Genomic DNA, 18,782 nt, shown 5'->3' on the forward strand with positions numbered 1-18,782 from the left:
TGTCAGTGGGCTCAGTTTGAGAGCAGACTAATTAATTTTTCACCACTAAAATATGAGGTGCCAAATGGTTTAGGAGGCAAAGTCTCAGAGACTTATATGAAAGACTCCTTAGAGAGAGAGAAAAAGGAAAATAATATAACATGAGATTGTCTTTCAGAAGTACACTTTCCTCCTGATAAAACTGCTAAAGGCATGCTTCACCTCCTTGTTTCTCAGGCTGTAAATCATGGGGTTCAGCATGGGGACTATAATGGTGTAAAAGATGCATGCGATATTCTTGCTGTCCTGTGAATTTGATGAACTGGGTTGCATGTAATTAATAGCAGCAGACACATAGAAGATGGTGACGGCTGCCAGGTGGGAGGTGCAGGTGGAGCAGGCTTTGCGTCTGCCTGCAGCGGAGCTCATCCTGCCCACGGCCACCGCGACATGGGCGTAGGAGGCGAGGATGAACAGGTTGGTGGTCATCATGTTGAAACCCACAAACACAAACACTAAGACCTCGTTGAGGTGTGTGTCAGTGGAGGTGACTACAAACAGCGGCGGCCCATCACAGTAGAAGCTGTTGATGACCAGGTGACCGCAGAAGGACAGCCGGAACAGGGCGCTTGTGTGCACAGTGGCATTCAACAACCCTGCAAGGTAGGACCCAGTGACCAGGCTCATGCAGACACCAGGAGACATGACAACCTCGTAGAGCAGTGGCTTGGAGATGGCCACATACCGGTCATAGGCCATGGCAGCCAGCAGGTAAATCTCAGCTGTGGCAAAAACAGCATAGAAATAAAGCTGCGTGAGGCAGCCAGCAAAAGAAATGACTTTGTTTTCTGATGGAAGGTCCAGCAGCATTTTGGGGCTGATGGTGGAGGAGTAGCAAATGTCTAAGAAGGACAGGTTACCAAGGAAAAAGTACATGGGGGTGTGAAGCTGGGGGCTGACCCTGATCAGGGCAATCAGTCCAAGGTTTCCCACTAACATCAGCACATAGGTGCCCAGGAAGAGCACGAAGAGGACGGGTTTCAGCTGTGGGTGCTCTGTGAGTCCCAAGAAGGTGAACTGGGTCACCTTGGTGCAGTTCTCATCAGCCATTTTTACATCACTGCAGAGAGACATGAAGGGAAGAAGTTAAAAAATTTTCCACTTCGTAAATACCAATGTAAAAAGTTGACACTGTCATTGAATTTAAATGGAAGGGGAAAAAAGTGAATAATAAGAATGACTGGGTTTTTTTCTTGCAATGACAGTGCCATCTCTGGGAGAAACATCAGCACTTCTAAGAATCGCTGGGTTTTTTAAGTCCTTAATAAAAAGCAGTTTGTCACAACCTCTCCTTTGACCTATGATTCCCTTCCAGTTTCAAGTCCTATATCTGTACAAGGATTTTTTTTTGCCAGAGTGTTTCATAAATATCCTGTCTACAGTTGCACTCATGTAATCTTGTTCACACCGACACTTTTTCCTGCATTTCAAACATCTAGTTAATTTCAAACATCTTAAGACTACAGTTAATACAAGGTCCCATCACAAAGTGAAAGCATAACTTGGAATTTAACATCCTAGGGGACAGTGGTTCTGCTCTTTAGGAACTGGTATCTTTTTGTCTACCCACAGGCTAGGTGTAGTCCTTCTTCTGGCATTGACTCCTTGGCTGTTAGAAGTAAGATCCGTCTTGCTTTGGATGACCACGTTATACACAGCTGTAGATGAGCTGACCAGCTGGCTTCCCAGGGAAAACACAAAACTGGCCCTTCTGACCTATTATGAACTATTTTGCTTGGGATGACTCACCCTCTGAAGGTACCTTGACTATGGGTACCCTCAGAGGGTAGATGACCTGTTCAGACATTGAACAGGTGAGAATAATCTTAGCATTTTTACACCACGATGTATTACTTCTCTATAAACAAGTTTTCGTCGTTCAACTTCCTGAAAGATACCTACAATTTTATACCTTCCAAACGCCCTTTCAATATACTGACATACCTTAAGCTCTAACTTTCATAGGCTTTAGAAAGGATTCTCCAAGGTGTAATAGAGTGCCAACATGCTCCTCCAATGCAGTGCATGATACCATCCTTGTCTCTTATTCCCACTAATATCTTTATTGACAAGCTCTCAATATCATTATCAGAAAATATCCTTGCTAAGATTGGAGGCAGACACTTCCACAGATCGTTTCTATCCATCTGGAAAAACTCTCAGATATTTGAGGTCAGTTATCACTTGTAGCCATTTACTTGTTGCATTTAATGAGAGGGTAGACAGACAGTGTAGAGCTACACTTAAGAAGTTTGAGCATCAAAACTTACTCCTAAGAGGAAAAAGGTCTGCACATATGGCAAAAGAATTAATGATCTAAGGTATAACCAAGTGCATATAACCACTGAAAAGAGAATACTGATGAAGAATGCTTAGTGAGAGCAGGTGGCCTTCGTATATTGTGTGATCCTCAAGTAAAGGTCCAGAGGAAGTAAGAAGAGCTTAACTAAGGGAGAATGAGACAAGAGGATGGAGTAGCCATGCCAACAAGAGAAAGTTACACTCTTTTGCAATTTTATGTTGTGTTCAATATTGCCTGCACCATCTACAGGAGCAATGGTCATGTCCTGCTACCTACAGGTACCCGCTAAGATCCATTGCTCCGTACATCCTCTGATCAAAACTAAGTGATGAATCCAGGGATGGTTTTGCCTTTGGATGAGTCAAGGGCAGCAAACTAGGTTTGGGCTATTCAATCTCACCAGACACTAAAACTTCTTCTTACAGTTTACAGTAGTCGTGTTTATTCTCTCATTCATTCATGTCTCTTCTCCTGCAGCTCCTGGCGGTAATACAGTGAAATACGCTTGAGGAGTATGTCTTCAGGCTGCCTTTTGTCAGTACATATCCTCTTTTTGAGATCTCCATTATTTTGAGAACAGTGATCAGTGCCAGATATTGACACCAACAATTATGATTAAAACTTCCCTCAGTTCCTCATCCTGTTACCATACATCAGAGCTCTCTGTGGTCTTCAGCCAGACTTGAAACTTCACACTTACACCATTTACCTGGATACCAGTGATACAGACAAACTTTCAAAACTGAGTAATAATGGTGACCAATTTTTCCAGCCTTCATTCTGAAGATAGGCAATGGGCAAGACACAATGACAAACTTAGGAAAAGGTAATTTTAGCCATGTGATTTAAACACAGTGCTAAACTAAGATCCTTATTTGTTGTTTGTTATCTACTGTGATACTCAAATTTCTTGTGAATTCATGCGTAAAAGTGTTATTCCATGTGTATCGTCATTTTCCTCCTCTTTTCCATCTTTGCTGCATTCTTTATCACTAGGTTCTTAGTAAGATCCTTAATTTTCCTACCTTACATCAGAGTTCCTGCAGTTTTTCAGATTTCTCCTCCATCCCAGTGAAACTAGAGGCAGGTAGGATCATCAAGCAGGTGTTGATGGAAGATTTTGTCTATGCACAGAATTATTTAATTGTTGACAGAGGCTCATGAGGACACTCAACACCTTATCATACAGCATAACTGCGTATCAGAAATTCACCCACCCTCTCTCGTTTCAAGGGCCTCCCATGTTATTTGCAGAGCCACACTCTGCAGTTATTATACTGAAGTCAAAAAACCAGGCTCCATCGGTCTTTATGAAACCAGAATGCTGTCCCATTGATCCCATGCTCATGGGATAAATCATCATAGCCTCTCTAGAGCATCTGGAAAAGAGAGTGAGATTTCCCCAAGGACATCCTGAAGGGATTTCTCTCTGAAATTTACATTTGGGGAATTTGTCAGAACATCAGAAATAATATGTGCAAAGGATAAGTAATTCTACTTATATACTTAACTTTGCAAGAAAAAAATTAGCACACAATAATACATTTTGTAGAAAGATTTGAATTGGAAGAACATTTCTTCCTGTGTTTCTGGAGAATAAACTGCAGTAACTGTTTATTAGTTGGTCAATTTAGGGAAATCAGTGTTTATCTTTTCAGTGGCCAGTTAGGTTAAACGTACTTTTGTTTGTACTGCATTTTCTGGTTAAAGTGGGTGTATATATATATTAAAGAAAAAGCAAATCAAAATACAGAAATCAACTTGCTATTATATTCTCACCTTTCTGGTTTTGTGATTATTAGAGGGAAATATATCAACAGTGCGATCCAACAGCCCAAGAGAGGTGAGGTTGGTGCCACTGCCCATCCCCAGGTCCCACCTGCACTGAGGCTGAAGATGTATTCCCAGTAGACATATTCACACATAGGCACACGTGTACGTGTGTACAGGTCTGTGTGTGAGTACATACATACACGGCTGGCCACACAGATCACAGACAGACACTCAGAGCTCCCGCATGAACACAGACAGCACCGAAAGCCTCATCCCGCTCCCGTCGCTGACAGAGCAGGTTGGGAGTCCACTAGTGAGAATGTATTTATACACACATAAGCAAAAGGTGGATTCTCTAGCAGCTTGGCTCAAACACGCAGTCTGTCCAGTAGCTGCCCCTGAATCCCAGTCTCCCCAGTTGCTGACACCTGGACATATGAGCTCCCGAGGCTGCAGCCCTGCTCCAGTTGCTGGTACAGACCATCACACTGGCCAGGACTTCCCAGGTCCAGTAGCTGACCCACCTCATCTGGAGAGCTGCTCCCAGTGGCTCATGGCAGTGGGTTTCACAACTGGGCATGAGCTGATGGCTCTGCTGGGACACGTCTGGGAGGGGCCTGGACAGGATGGTCATTCCTTGCAGGTCCTTGATTTGAGTTCCCGCCTGCCACTTTGCATCCCTGTGCTTCTCTGGCTTGTGATGGGTTTAATTGACACTCTCTGCTCACAGCTGTGGTCATTTGTATTAGGATCAAGCTCTGCTTTCACCACAGCATCCTGGTCTCCACATTTTATCATGTTCTGTGATGGTAACTCAAGTATGAAGGGCATGGAGAGCAAAATAAAGATAGTTGTTTCCTCCAGAAACATAACAACCAAGACCAGCTCAGTTTAGGGATTTCTTTAACCCACCAGTTCCAGCCAGGGAAACCCACCGTCTTCCTAGCTGGCTCCAGTGGGAGGCCACTTCTCAAAAGTGATGGGAACTAAAGGTGGATGCACACTCAGAAAATAAGCTCTTGTAGCAACACAGATGATGCATTGTGTCTCCCTTAGCACTTGCTTATAAAATCAATACATCCTCTTTAGTGCTTCTAAGGGCCTCCTCCAGTGGTGGAAGACACTTTCTGAAGGTGATTCATCCCATCATAACAGAGCTGGGTGAAACATTTGGGATTTTAGGGTTAGATGTCCAAACCCAAGTGGGATGAGCCCTAGTATCTGCCTATGAGGATGCACTTGGCCATAGACTGGCCTGAGCTTGCTGGAGAGCTCAGAGCCAGCCCTGTCCCTGAAGTCTCTTGTGGGGACTGAAAGGGCCATCAGTTAGCTCTGGTGTCCACACAACTCACAGCCTTATGTCCCCAGGGAAAGCGTTGGTGACTTCAGCTCCTGCCAGGCCCCTGCAGAATAAGCAGCAGCTTTGGGGGCTTTGGGTTTGCCTCTACAAGATTGAAGTGAGCACCCTGGATGCACCCAGGGACAGCCCCACACCAGAGCTCCATGGCCCCACACCAGCTGGGGAAAAGCCACTTTTAAGTAGCTCCTTACAAATAGCTGTAGAGATTTCCTTTTATCATCTGAGTGGGGAGCCTTTAGGTGACCCCACAACCAGTGACATCAAAGAGCAGTGAAAATGGCTACTGCTTTTTATCCAAATAATTGAAGGAAAGAGAACACCGTCTGTAAGTTATATCGATTCCCAAGTAATTCAGCTGTTAAGCTGAATATATCTGCTGCTATTTCACTTTGATGAATGATGACCATGGTGTTCAGGAGACTAGTAATGGATTAAAGACAAAGATGACAAAATAACAATGCATTTGGAGGCTAAATGTTACAGCTTTCAGGAGGTACTTAAACTAAGCCTGAAAATGGACTTAAACAATTTCAGATGACGTATACAAATGGCGTTACTGAACAAGAGATGTGAACTGGTGTTTCCTTGCCTCCTTGGCACTGGCAATGCCTCCCCTGAAGTGTGGTGTCTGGCACTGCACACAATGATTCCAAAAAGATGAGCACTATAGAGAGCAACAACAGCAATCAAAGTCTAGAAAATCTTGCCCACAGGCAAAGGAATAAAGACTTGAGGCTGCAAACTCCTGTGGAAGAGAAGTTGAAGGGGGAAATACTTAACAGTACTTGAGTACATAAAGGGACCCGAAGAGAGAATAAATATGTCTTTGCTGTTTGTGAAGAGTAGAAATAACTACTAAATTACCCCAAAAGAATTCTACTTGATAGAAATGACTATTTTTTAGGATAGGATAATCTCTCGTATAGACTGCAGGAGAGGGACAGTGCCCATCACTGGTAGACATGCTCCTGCAGAGGATTGGAGGGACAGGCTGAGTGACCTCTTGCCCATCCATTCTGATTTCACAGAATCATAAAATCATAGAATATCTCAAGTTGGAATGGAGCCATAAGGATCATCAAGTTCAACTCCCTGCTCCTCACAGGACTATCAGAAACCAAACCATATGACTAAAAGCATCATCCAGAAGCTCCTTGAACTCTGACGGACTTGGTGCCATGATCACTTCCCTGGGGTGACCGACCACCCTCTCAGTGCAGAATCTTCCTAATGTCCAGTCTGAACTTCCCCTGATGCAGCTTCACACCATTTCCTCGTGTGCTGTCACTGGTCACCAGAAGAGATCAGCACCTTCTCCAGCATCTGCCTCGAGGAAGCTGTAGACTGTGATGAGGTCACCCCTCAGCCTACTCTCTTCTAAACTAAACAAACCAAGTATCCTCAGCCTCTCATAAGTCTTGCCTTCAAAACTTTTCACCATCATACTCACCCTCCTCCGGACACACTCTAATAGTTTGGTGACCTTATATTGAGGCATCCAAAACTGCACACAGTGCTCGAGGTGCAGAGTGGGACAATCATGCCACTTGACAGGCTCACTGTGCCACACTTGATGCACCCCAGGACACTGTTGACTCATACCCAACTTGCCATCAATCCAAACCCCCAGATCTCTTTCCACGGGGCTGCTCTCCAGCCTCTCATCACTCAAACTGTACGTATAACCAGGATTACACCACCCCAGGTGCAGAATCTGTCACTTGGTTTTGTTAAAATTCATACCGTTGGTTCTTCTAGCTTGTGCTCTTCCATGTTTAGCTGCCCTTATGTGCAGCCTCCATCCAAGCCTGGAAAGGTTGATTACCCTCTTCCAGTGTGCGCTCAGTCCCTGCTGGTACATTCAGTTAAGCTGTCAAGTATTGGAAATGGGCCCAAGTTGCAATGATTCAAATGATGGTGTAAAAGGTGGGTTGGGAGGTTGGTACAAACCTGTTGTGGAGAACGTGTGCAGAAGCCACACTATGCTGGGTTTACAGATGGGAATGTTGGGTAAAATCAGACGTTGGAAAGTCAGTTCACAGTTTATGTTAGTGTGAGGTGTTATTCCAACACAAGAGCCATCCTGCAGGTGTAAGAGAGCAATGGGATTTATTCAGATCCTATGATAACAGGGCACACTCCAGTTTGTTCAGCTTTTGTCATCTTGAAGATCTATAATGGACAATTTTTGCCTCTGAAATCTGTCCCTGGTGCTCCATGAGTCTCCAGAGATGTCTCATGCCCAGAAGAAGCAATTACCAACTACTCTGCGGTTTTGTTTTCTTCCTTTTTTTCTTTCTTTTTCTCCAGAGTAAAGTTAATTACACCCCAGCGTACTGTCATATAAAATTACCCAAATTAAGTGCAACAACTACTGGAAAAAAAAAAAAATCCAACCATAATGTAAATGTAGGAAACTGCTCTTAAGCAAAACAAGAGGGATTTGTCTCCCATACATGTTGATAGCTAAAGTGTCCCCAGAAGCCACCTCATCCTAAAGGAGAGAGTACTAGCTAAGGAGTGAACATATGAATTTAAGAGAGATGATCTCCACCTGGGTTATCAAAACCAGAGTAATTTCCGATGTTTTCTGGCTGCATGCTCTGGGGTTGAAGCACTCTTGGACAACCAAGAGGAAGACTTACACATGAGCCCTTCAAGAAGCCATATTCCTGTGAGACCTTATCCTGCACCAAGCCAGATTGAAATAGTCTGCTAGGTTTTATTGTTAAGAGAACACAAAAATACATGCACATATGTGTGCATGTACAGCATGATGCAGAATTATGTCTCAGAGATGCCAAGCTAATAATTATGGCATCATAGAGTAAAGGAATTTGAAGAGTCATTGCTGTTTGGCCATAAAGTTGAGGGATTATTTCACCTGAAGTATTAGTTTATAATTCTAAAGAAAAGTCGCGTAAAGTTCATATCTCCTCCATGAAATGCCACAGAAATATCAGCTTCATCCCGGTGTAGCAGAGTGAGCACCTTTCTACAAAACAAGCAAGCTCAGTAAGGTCACAAAAGTCCTATTGGGGGTCTCAGCACTGATTTTTATTTTTTTTCATTTAAGTGCAATTGCAAGTGAAGAACAACCAGTAAAACAAGCAGCTTTGGAAACATATGTGGGTTTTCATATAGGGCACCATGGACCTGCTATGAGGTAAGGACTGCTCCCATGGGACATGATGGAGATGGTCACAAGAACACATGCAACCAAAGCTGTTCAGGGCTTTGCTCAGGAACCACTCAGGGCTCTGCAGTTTGAGAAGACTTGTCTGCGAGTGGTTTGTCTCTGCAGGAGAAAGTGCTTTACCCAAGTACTTCCAGCTACCTTGGGAGAAGCTGTGTAGTGGGCAATGTGGGGTTGCTGCCATCGCTACATGCAGGTAATGGAGGCCTTCATAAGTACAAATGAGACACATTCAAGGCTGTTTCTGTAATTTGCACTGTACTCACCACAGTGCTTCATTTGTGCATCTCTGCTCCTTGTCCTTCTGCCCTGATGGATTTGATGAAAAGGTGCCTTTTCCTACAGTAACTGCCTACATGAGCACAACCTGCTTCTCTCATTGCGATCACTTCTGCTACTAATTTCTATCATACTGAGTCTTCCCAACACTGACCATTGGCTCACACCCTAGGAGAAAAAATACACAGTGCTATGACTTACAGTGCTCCATTAGAGAGGCTGTAATACTATTTTAAGTGAAAGACAACATTAATTTTTCTGCAAACAGAACATAAAGGCAGAGTAAAATTACAACTCATGCAGCTGCGAGGAGCTGGCCTTCAGTCAAGCTCTTTATGTCAAGGTTTTGCTGTGCCCCAGTGTTATCTCTCTGTGCATGAGCCTCCCAAGTTCAGCCTTCACCTCTTCATCTCCTTCATATCAGGCTGTAGATCAGAGGGTTCAGCATGAGGATCACCAGGATATAGATCACAACGGCTGCCTTGCCTTTGTCCATTGAAAAATGAGGGCTGGGATGCACATAAATAAAGATGATGGTCCTAAAGAACAGGGCGACCACAGTCAGGTGAGAAGCACACAGGCTGAAGGCTTTTGGCCAGCCCTCAACAGAGTTGAGCCTCAGGATGGCAGCGGGGATGTAGGTTTAGTAGATGAGGACAATGGTGCTGCTCAGGGTGCTGAGCACAAAGGACGGGGTGAAGAGCACCAGCTTGCTGCTGCGTGTGCCTAAGCAGATGCAAAGATCACTGTAGGGACACTGCGGAAGGGATGGATCACACTGGCAGCATGTCCCCCAGCACTGCTCCTTCCCCGGCACCCAGAGCTCCCCCAGGAACACAGAATATGGGACCCCACGCCCTGGGCCAGGCCAGCACAGTGGGGCACCCCAGGGAGGGACAGCAGGAGCCACACAGACAGCCCCTCTCCTTCCGTCCCATCTTCACACCCTTGTCCCACTTCCATGTCTCCTCATCGTTGCAGATGTGTTGGGTACCCACAGGCCCTTCACCCTCTTGCCACTCTGCTTCCCCAGAGCAACAGAGGGGAAGGAGGTGGCGTGGGACTTGGGGTCTGCAGCAGGTCCTGCTGTCAAAAGCTTCCTGGCTACGGGCTACAGGTGGCCCTGCTTGAGCAGAGGGGGTTGGACCAGGTTGGTTCTTGCCCATCTCAGCCAGTCTGTGATTCCCTTTGATGCCCAAAGCCCCTGCTCTGGGTGGCTGCACTGCCGGGTGGTACCTGCAGTGGGAGTGAGAGCTGGGGTGACAGAACTGAATACTTCAGTTGGAAGAGACATACAACGATCATCTCGCCCAACTGTCTGACCACTTTTTTGAAAGGAAAACCTAAATATCTATATTATGTTTTAGAGATCAGGTCTGAAATCTTTCTCCTCCCTCTGCTTGTTGCGTGTACATTGTTTGGGATGTTGCTGGAATGCTCCATTCCCTTCAGAGCGACCTGTCTCTGATATTAGGAGAAACACTAAAGGTTTCTTTGACAGCAGAAGCAAGTTTGACATGTGTGGTATGGTCAGAAATACAATTTTCACCTCAGACAAGGTGGAGACCTCTCCGTTTCTGCCATTTGCTATATAGAAGCACATCACTACCTCTGTAGGATCTAGCAGGATAAACACATCTTGTTACCATTATGGGGTAGGACATAGTGTTACCTGGAGATCATGAAGCCTTTAAACACTAGAAGAGCTCAGCTATGGGTGAATTTCAGGAAGTGTTGAAATTAAGCCACCAGCTAACTCCCTAAGCTAGGTGGAGGGATGGTTGTGTTGAAAAGGAATTATTCATACTACTTAGCTTAAGGATAAAGCTCAGAATACCAACATAGAAGCCAGCCTCCAGCAAAAAGGATGTTAGAGATGCCATTTTATAATGTCAAAGGAACAAATAAAATGTACTACCTTGAATCTTCTATGATTCTTCACTAAGGAGGCACTTTGTGATTGGAAACACTATATAAGAACACTGGGATATTTATTTCTCTTGGCAACTCAGATATAGGGGAACTAAGATTGAATTCATAGCAGGAATGCAGGTCACAGCAGGTCTTTCCTCAAATCCAAAGGAATAGACCCCAGGAGGATGCCCTGACTCCCACATCTACAGCTAGTGCTCTGTTCCAGGATGGAAGATGTCTGACAAAACATCCAAGCCTGGGTTAGATGGGCAGTGTAGGAAAGTCGAGCCTCACATTTCTCCTGCTCTGCCTATCTAGTTAGGATGTACTGAATTGAATGAAGAAATCTGTGTGTGTAGGTGGCAAAACAGAAACAATGCTGGGGCAGGGGGTCATCATCATCTTCTCCTTCCCACATGAATCCACCTCTCCCCTCCATGGCTTTCCCATCATTCCTGCTGTCCTAGAAGTGACTCCAGACCCTCAGACAGCTCACCCAAACCTTGTGGTCTCAGAAAGCCTCATGGATATCTATTTCATCAACGTTCTCCCCCCTCCCAAAGCTGCCATAGAGCTCTTGGCATTTCACTGCCTACCCCTGCATGCTGGAACCATCCATCTGTGCCTCCAGCCACCACTGTTGAGAGGCTGAAGCAGGGACAAAACCCCCTGGGCTGTGGGTGTCTACTAGAAGTCAGGTAGCTGCCAGGCAGAGGACCCCACACATGAGATGGGCTTCTGAACAGTGGAGCTGTGGCATGAAATCACGGCCATGACCACCCCCTCTGCCCCACTGCTGCTCATGCCCAAGCTCACACAGGCTGGGGTCTTCCTCAGCTATGAAACTGGGAAAGTTTCCTTTTATAGTACACCTTGTTGCTCTCGCATATACACATCTGAAGTCCATTCTGCTGAACTGGTCCTTTCCCTGTTCCATCCATCACATTAATGCTGACCCACTTGGCACACATCAGCCCTCAGACTGGTACTCACAGCTGATCGCTACTCTCCTGTCCAACAGACAATACCAAACATTCAAAAAGTTAGAGATGTAAAAGGGAAATGCTTCCTGAGCAAATCTGATCTCATAGTCCTAGGTTTAACCACCAGAATCTTTCTATTTACAAGGAAACTGATCATGACTGCTCCTTCCCCATCCCCACATAACATCTGCAGTAATTTCTGAGACCCTGCAGTTATCTCACCCCAGAAGCAGAATTGTGCTGCAGCCTATACCAAGTTTTCTGTGCACATTTTTTGCCCTTTGTCCACGTTGATGCATGGCTTGTGATTTGTCAGATGGCTTTGGAATAAATGGCGCTTATTTTGAAAATGGTATCCACTGTCATAGTTCAAGAATCACAGGAAACCCTGCGTAAACCTCTGCTGCTCTGCTTATAATAGGCAAACAACCCTATCTGGCAGTAGAGGACTTCTGATCTTCTCACTTGCTCTAAGTAATTTGTACTTTTTATGGAGCAGGAACTGTGCAGCAGGAGAGATGCCTTGGGTCATCCTACATGCCATTAAAACTTGTGTTTAGGGAGCTGAATCCCAACCTTACTGTAGGTCAGGATGTTGACTTTCTGGGAAGCTCTGTAACATTACACCTACACAGGTGGTCTTACCAACTTCTTAATGCTCCACTTAAATTTCTGAGTCATCTTGGATGGACTGATGTGCATTTTAAGTTGGTGAAATATACTTTAAAACAAAATAAAAGAAAAACCCAGAAAATCCAGAATGTATTACCCTAGAGAAAAGCTCTTCAGCTATTACACGTGACTTTTGAACCCATGATCAACACGACTGACAGCTGAGAGTGGATGAAGCTTAAATTATTTCCACTGGTTTAATATTAAGAATGTGCACTTGTTACCAGTAAGATACAAGCTCCTACAGGGAAGTCATTACCTTATTCTTTACACCAAAACAGCAACCACAAAAAGACCACTAAGACAGATATCCTTGACATTTGGATTAGCGTGCAAAGCCACATCAGTTATTCAGCACCAGGCACAACAGCTGTAATGACACACGACAGCACTTTAACACATCCAGATGTCCACCTCAAGTTGTAAGAGTTTGTCATCCCAGCATTAGAGCCTCAAAGCTAAGGTGTACACAGATTTATAGCCGCAACACAGAGGAGACCGCACAGCACTCCTCCTCTCCGCACATCCATTTCCTCCTTTGTCAGCCATGCCCTCACTTTTTGCCTGGAATGCAGCACTGTTCCTGGTTATGGACTCACACAGACCTGAAGCACGCTCTGTAAACCTTCCTTCAGTCTGCCAACACTGGGAAAAGCCAGGGCATGCCTGTGCAATGGTGGCAAAGCCCACAACGGCCAGGCCTCCCTTCCCCACCACTGGCCATAAAACGAGTCTTAGAAAGCTCCTCTAACGTACAGACAGCATAGTTGACATCTCTAGTTTATGGGAATTGGTTTGCACCCAAGCAGACTGATTTTGAGATACATGGTCCAAACAATGGCCAGATTGTGCCTGGTGGCACTGCAGGTGTTGCAGCTGGATTCTTGACATACTGGTTGAAAACACACCCAGTCTGATGACCTTGAATGATGGTGAAGGAGCCTTTCTTCCAGAGAATCTCCCACAAAGGACATGCTCATGTTTTCTGCAGGAGCACTGTGGTCAATAAGAGGCACCAGTCCCACAAGCTACTTTAGTACAGGGGAATGTATACCTAAGTGTGTCTACAGTACCAGTTCCCAGCATTCACACTCTAGAATGTGCATCCAACACCTGTGTCTGAGGCTGAGGCTCTTGTCTAAGCTTTGTCTGTGGAGAAAAACATTACCAGCTGAAGTCGTCTCCTCCCATGATAATGACCTAAAGCGGTGCCAACCAGTGGGCCTTCTGGAGGAGCACACCTCTCCCTTTTAACAGTGAAAGGAGCCCAGAGGAGGAGTTTTGATTCCAGCATCTGACTTTTAGGGCCAGAGTTAGAGATCATTCACAAACTGCAGTGCCTATCCAATTACTGGGGCTCTAGAGGACGCCAGAGAGTGAGTGCCATGTTCTTGTCTTGTTAAAGCAGTTCTTACCTGGCTGATCAGTCTTCTTAGGGCACTTTTAACTTCTTTGTTCCTGAGGCTGTAGATAATGGGGTTTAGCAGGGGAGTGAGGATTCCATAGAGCATGGAAACTATCCTGTCCTGATTAGGTGAGTAGGTGGAGGAAGGCCGTACGTATGTGCAAATGGTGGTCCCATAGAAGATGCATACTACTGTCAAGTGAGAACCACAGGTGGAGAAAGCTTTGTACCTGTTCTCAGAAGAGTTCATGCACAGGATAGCCAAGAGGATATAGATATATGAGATCAGAGTGACCACAAAGGCACTGCTTCCAAGGAGCCCAGCAACTGTGAGAATTACCAGCTCCCTACTGTAAGTAGGCGAGCAGGAGATGGCCAGCATAGGAGGAATGTCACAGTAATATTGGTCAACTTCATTAGAATCACAAAAAAAGAGTGTAAAAATCAAAGATGTGTGCAACAGAGAATTAAAAAATCCCACCACCCAGGTGCCAATGGCCAGGTGAGCACACAATTTCATACTCACGATATTCATGTACTGCAGTGGATGACATATTGCAACGTAACGGTCATACGCCATCACAGCCAAGAGAAAAATCTCTGTGCCCACAACATCAATGAAGAAGAACAGCTGGAGCATGCAGCCAGTGAATGAAATCACCTTATTCTCAAGCAACAAGGCCTCCAGCATCTTCAGCACAGTGATAGTGGGACATAAGATATCCAGTAAGGATAAGTTGCCAAGGAAGAAGTACATGGGATTGTGCAGACGGGTGTCTGTGATAATGGCAACAAGGATTGTGATGTTGCCTGCCATGGTGGCCAAATAAGTGATCAAGAACAGCACAAATAGTAGAAAACGGACTTCTGGAGCATCAGAAAGTCCTACGAGAACAAATTCAGATACTGTTGACAGGTTGACCCTCTGCAATTTATCTTTCATTGTAGAAGTTACTGAAGAGGTTTACCTGGAAGAAAAGAAGTTGTAACTTAGTCAAAATTGCATCTCCCTTCTAAAGAATGTGAGGGGTTTGGTCTGTTTTGCAGTTCAAAAACATTTGCAAGTTTGCATTGCCACATTCAAAAACCTAAATTTTACTTGCATATACTTAATGTAAAAGGGAAAACACAGGTATTAAGCTTAACAGTGATTAATCAAAAAGTTTAATTCTTGCAAGCCATCTTCTCAGACTGAAGACCTGGAAGTTGAAGATGAAGACACCTCCTCTGTGGTGGCTGGCTTGGTTGGATGCAGCCCTGAGCAACCTGACTGGCATTTGAAGGGAGCTGTTCTCTGAGCAGGGTGGGTGAAGTACAGATCTATACAAATCCTTTCAGCATAAATTATTTAATTATAATAATCATCACCAAAGGGTGATATTACTAGCTGAAGCTAAAGACATTTTTTTATGCAAGTAATGCTATCACAGAAGAATTAAATCCCTGGTAATCAACAGACAGGTAGTATATCCCAGATGCATTTTGATTTTTTCAGCTTTATCCAATGGGATATAAGAGAGATATAATCTAGTAGCCCATTGAAGACCTCACTCCTTTCTATAAATTTTACCCTATAGACTTCCGTAACAGTATTAGTACTTCCAAAATCTTAGCTGAACATTTTTCCCCCCTTTTTCCAATTCAAAAGAAGAAAGAAGAAAGACTTGCACCGACAGATCTTCCCATCTACCCTGCATTGCTACACTGACTGCAATTTGGTACTTACAGTAATGATTTACATAGTAGCCCTATAGAGAAATGAAGGAAAGTTCAGCACCTCCGTGTTTGCACATCAGAGCATGATCACGAGACAGTGCAAATATTGTAACACTCATTTGTAAAAGATACAGATAACAAATTTAATAGGTGACTGTGACATCCCAGCTGAGACAGGCTCCTCTGCTGTCTCATGTTCTCACAGAACCTTGTTTCCAGCTTGAAAGAGACCAAAGTGAGAGCTTAAACTGCCATAAGAGATATTTTAGTCAGCAGAAACAAAAGGCACATGGTGCTTTAAATCACAGCATTGCTTGTTCTTAAAATGGGGAACTTAAGTGAAGTACAACAGAAACTTAACACATAAATACTCACTGCTATAAAGAATTAATTACTGGCAGTATATAGTCATCTGTATCTCCAGGAAATGTGACTATCCTTTTTCTTCTTTCTAGATCAGATCAGAATATCTACATGTGACAGAAAAACTATTTCACTGCAGACTCAGGAACATCAATCTATTAAGGAAGTGACGGATCCAGATTTAGCAGCACAGGAATATTCACACAGGCATCTGCAAGCACTGTCAAAAATGCTAGCTTGACTGCAAGGGTAAGCACTGCTTTTCTTTAATGAGGTTTTATAAACATGTGAGGATGTATCTGGGGAGGAGTGTCTCTGAAGCTTTTTTGGATGCTACCTTTATTGCATATATGAGACTTCTTCAGCATGTTGTCAAAGGGTCAAGGAGAACTAGAAGTGTGATAAATTGTTTCTTCACCCTTGGTCCTTTGATTCCTATGACTTCCATGTTGTAGGACCTTTTTAAAGGGCTGTGGTTTGATACGTGAGTCTACTCCTAGGAAAAAAAAAAAGATTGTGTCATTCTCCCCAGGTCCTGCCAGCCCACCTCAGGTGCCATTCCAGGCTACTGAAGTTTTACATCTCAAGAGCCCAATTCCTTTACACTACAGCCTTAAAGTTAATCGCAAATCGTTTTCAAACTAATTTGTCTTGCTGTGGAGGCTGACGTCTATCACTTACACATACTGGGTCAAAATAAATTTGGCGACAGCTACTCTGCAGAGAGCGTACCTTAGACAAGGGCAGTGGCAACAGCCAGTACAGCATCATGTGCCAGTGTAAATGCCTTCCATGTTGAATTTATGGGCAATCCTGTACAATTCTTGTACACGAGAAACCTTTTTGTGTAGTTCCTACAGAAATAACAGAAGAGAAGCCACTTGTGAAATCCATCCACTAGTGGAAACAGATGTGTACCCTGGCATAAGGAGGAACATAAATTACCAGCAGTACTTTGAAGAGCAAATAAAAATTCCCTTCTAGTTCCAGAAAGCATCCATGTATGATGCACTCATTCATGGGAGCACCACTTCCCATCTGATGTGCAGCACAGCAGACCCACTCCTATTCCAGTATTACCTGCCCATAACTTCTGTGCTGTTAACGTGATCGATCCTGTTTGCCAATCATTCTTAAAGCCTGTTTGAGTTTGCAGTATGTGACTCTTACAAAATTAAGACCGCTGAGTATATGTCAGAAGATAAATTGGGGTTCTCCAAGGGATAGAAAGCACAGGCCTATCCTGCTGTGGCTGTGTAGACCTGTGGCTGGAATAAATCCCCAGAGTTCAGATCTTTCTGTGTACCACAGCCTTAGAACGAGCAGACATCACACTTCCCGTGACATTTTGCATCAAAGAACGGAGCTAATCATTTTGTAATGAAGCCAGATGCTAGAAGGAGATACAATAAAGAGATCAATCACATCCGTAGCTGTGAGAAGAACTAGGACCGTGACCTTCCAACTTCCTAAACTGGCTTCGTGCCACTTCCACCCATCTTTCTGTTGAGCTGCCACGAGAGGGCAATACCTCCTGCAAAATCTCTGGTGCAAGGCTTCAAAGTATTCGCTGTACTAATACTCAAGAGATGATTTGTTAATACTGGCCATGAAAAGGGGCCTCCTACTATTTATTTGTGGTATTTTTAACCTGAGATTTTTATACCTAAAGCCCAGTGCTGATAATCCAACCCCAGCACAACGTAACGCCTGACATCCCGCTAAACTCCTCATTGCTCGCCACCAGCGTGACATGCATGTGGTACCTACTTATCTCACCAAAACGCAAGCTTCTGAAAAAGTGATGGTGTGGTAACACATGCGAGTATAAACACCCTCAAGGGGAGGTTAGCGTTATGAGTCTTAAAGTCTTCATTCGGGGTGGGATGCATTGACCCCATCTGGCTGTCACCCAGCGCTATGGAAGAGCACTGCAGGCTGCTGGCTCTCAGCTCTGCATCTAGTGCTCAGTTGTGTATTTGCAGGGGTATTCTTAGCTGGGTTTCTAGAAGCAGAAACATAGGATGGTATTTGAGATATGCTTTTAGCCTAACCTAATCAGGCCTTCCATTTAATGAGGTTATTTGTGATATTGTTACAATGCTACAAAGGCCCAACCCCCAAGATTATAGAGCCTGTGAACTATACGTGTCCCCAGTACATGCCACATGCCAACACAGCCTTTAAGCTCTCAGGAAAGTCATCAACAAAATGGAAAATTCTCAGGAAAATCAACAGTTACCAAAAACTTCCTCAGATGTGCCTGTCATGCTGTTATTTTAATTGATTTATCAAATACTTGCTGAATTTTACATAAATATTTCATAAGAATAACCTTATTAGCCCCTGCATACACTAGATACTGAAATACTCAGTCCACATGCAGTAATTGTGGCAGCTCTGAAGCATTGCTTAGAAAAAAAAAAAAAAAAAAAGAGAGTCCTTAAGCCCAGATTCTTGCAGACAGGACATATTGCTTGTAGAAAGGGTATTCTGGCTCAAAGTAAAAAAAATAATCCCAGGTAGTATTCCTCATCTTGCAATACCTCAAAGCAAGGAGATACTTGGATGGTGTAAATCCCTTGAATGTTGCTATCCCCATACCCCTAAATCGCTGGTACATGTAGTACAGGGTAAACTAATCATATATGTTATTCACCCAAATAGCTCAAAGTCACTTGTTACAACTCGATTTGCTCATTTTGCTGTGGCCTCTGCAAGAACCCCCTGAACTGACAGTTCTTACATTATATTTTATAATAGAAGTCATTTCCCCCTCC

General features: G+C 44.1%; 2 protein-coding genes across 2 annotated transcripts; both read right to left on the minus strand.

Annotated features, from left to right (window-relative positions):
* Positions 1–153: 153 nt before the first annotated feature.
* LOC141966174 (olfactory receptor 5J3-like) lies at positions 154–1,101 on the minus strand. The gene has a single exon (XM_074918607.1). It carries the CDS (start codon positions 1,087–1,089, stop codon positions 154–156), a length of 936 nt encoding a protein of 311 aa, XP_074774708.1. The 5' UTR covers positions 1,090–1,101.
* A 12,757-nt stretch (positions 1,102–13,858) lies between these two features.
* LOC141966175 (olfactory receptor 5V1-like) lies at positions 13,859–14,866 on the minus strand. Its single transcript, XM_074918608.1, has one exon. It carries the CDS (start codon positions 14,864–14,866, stop codon positions 13,859–13,861), a length of 1,008 nt encoding a protein of 335 aa, XP_074774709.1.
* Positions 14,867–18,782: the final 3,916 nt, after the last annotated feature.

Source organism: Athene noctua, chromosome 14 (assembly GCF_965140245.1).
Source record: "Athene noctua chromosome 14, bAthNoc1.hap1.1, whole genome shotgun sequence".
NCBI lineage: Eukaryota > Metazoa > Chordata > Aves > Strigiformes > Strigidae > Athene > Athene noctua.

Bases quoted from the DNA above. Each gene is read 5' to 3' on its own strand.
- LOC141966175 (XM_074918608.1), bottom strand. From the start codon at position 14,866: ATGAAAGATAAATTGCAGAGGGTCAACCTGTCAACAGTATCTGAATTT.
- LOC141966174 (XM_074918607.1), bottom strand. From the start codon at position 1,089: ATGGCTGATGAGAACTGCACCAAGGTGACCCAGTTCACCTTCTTGGGA.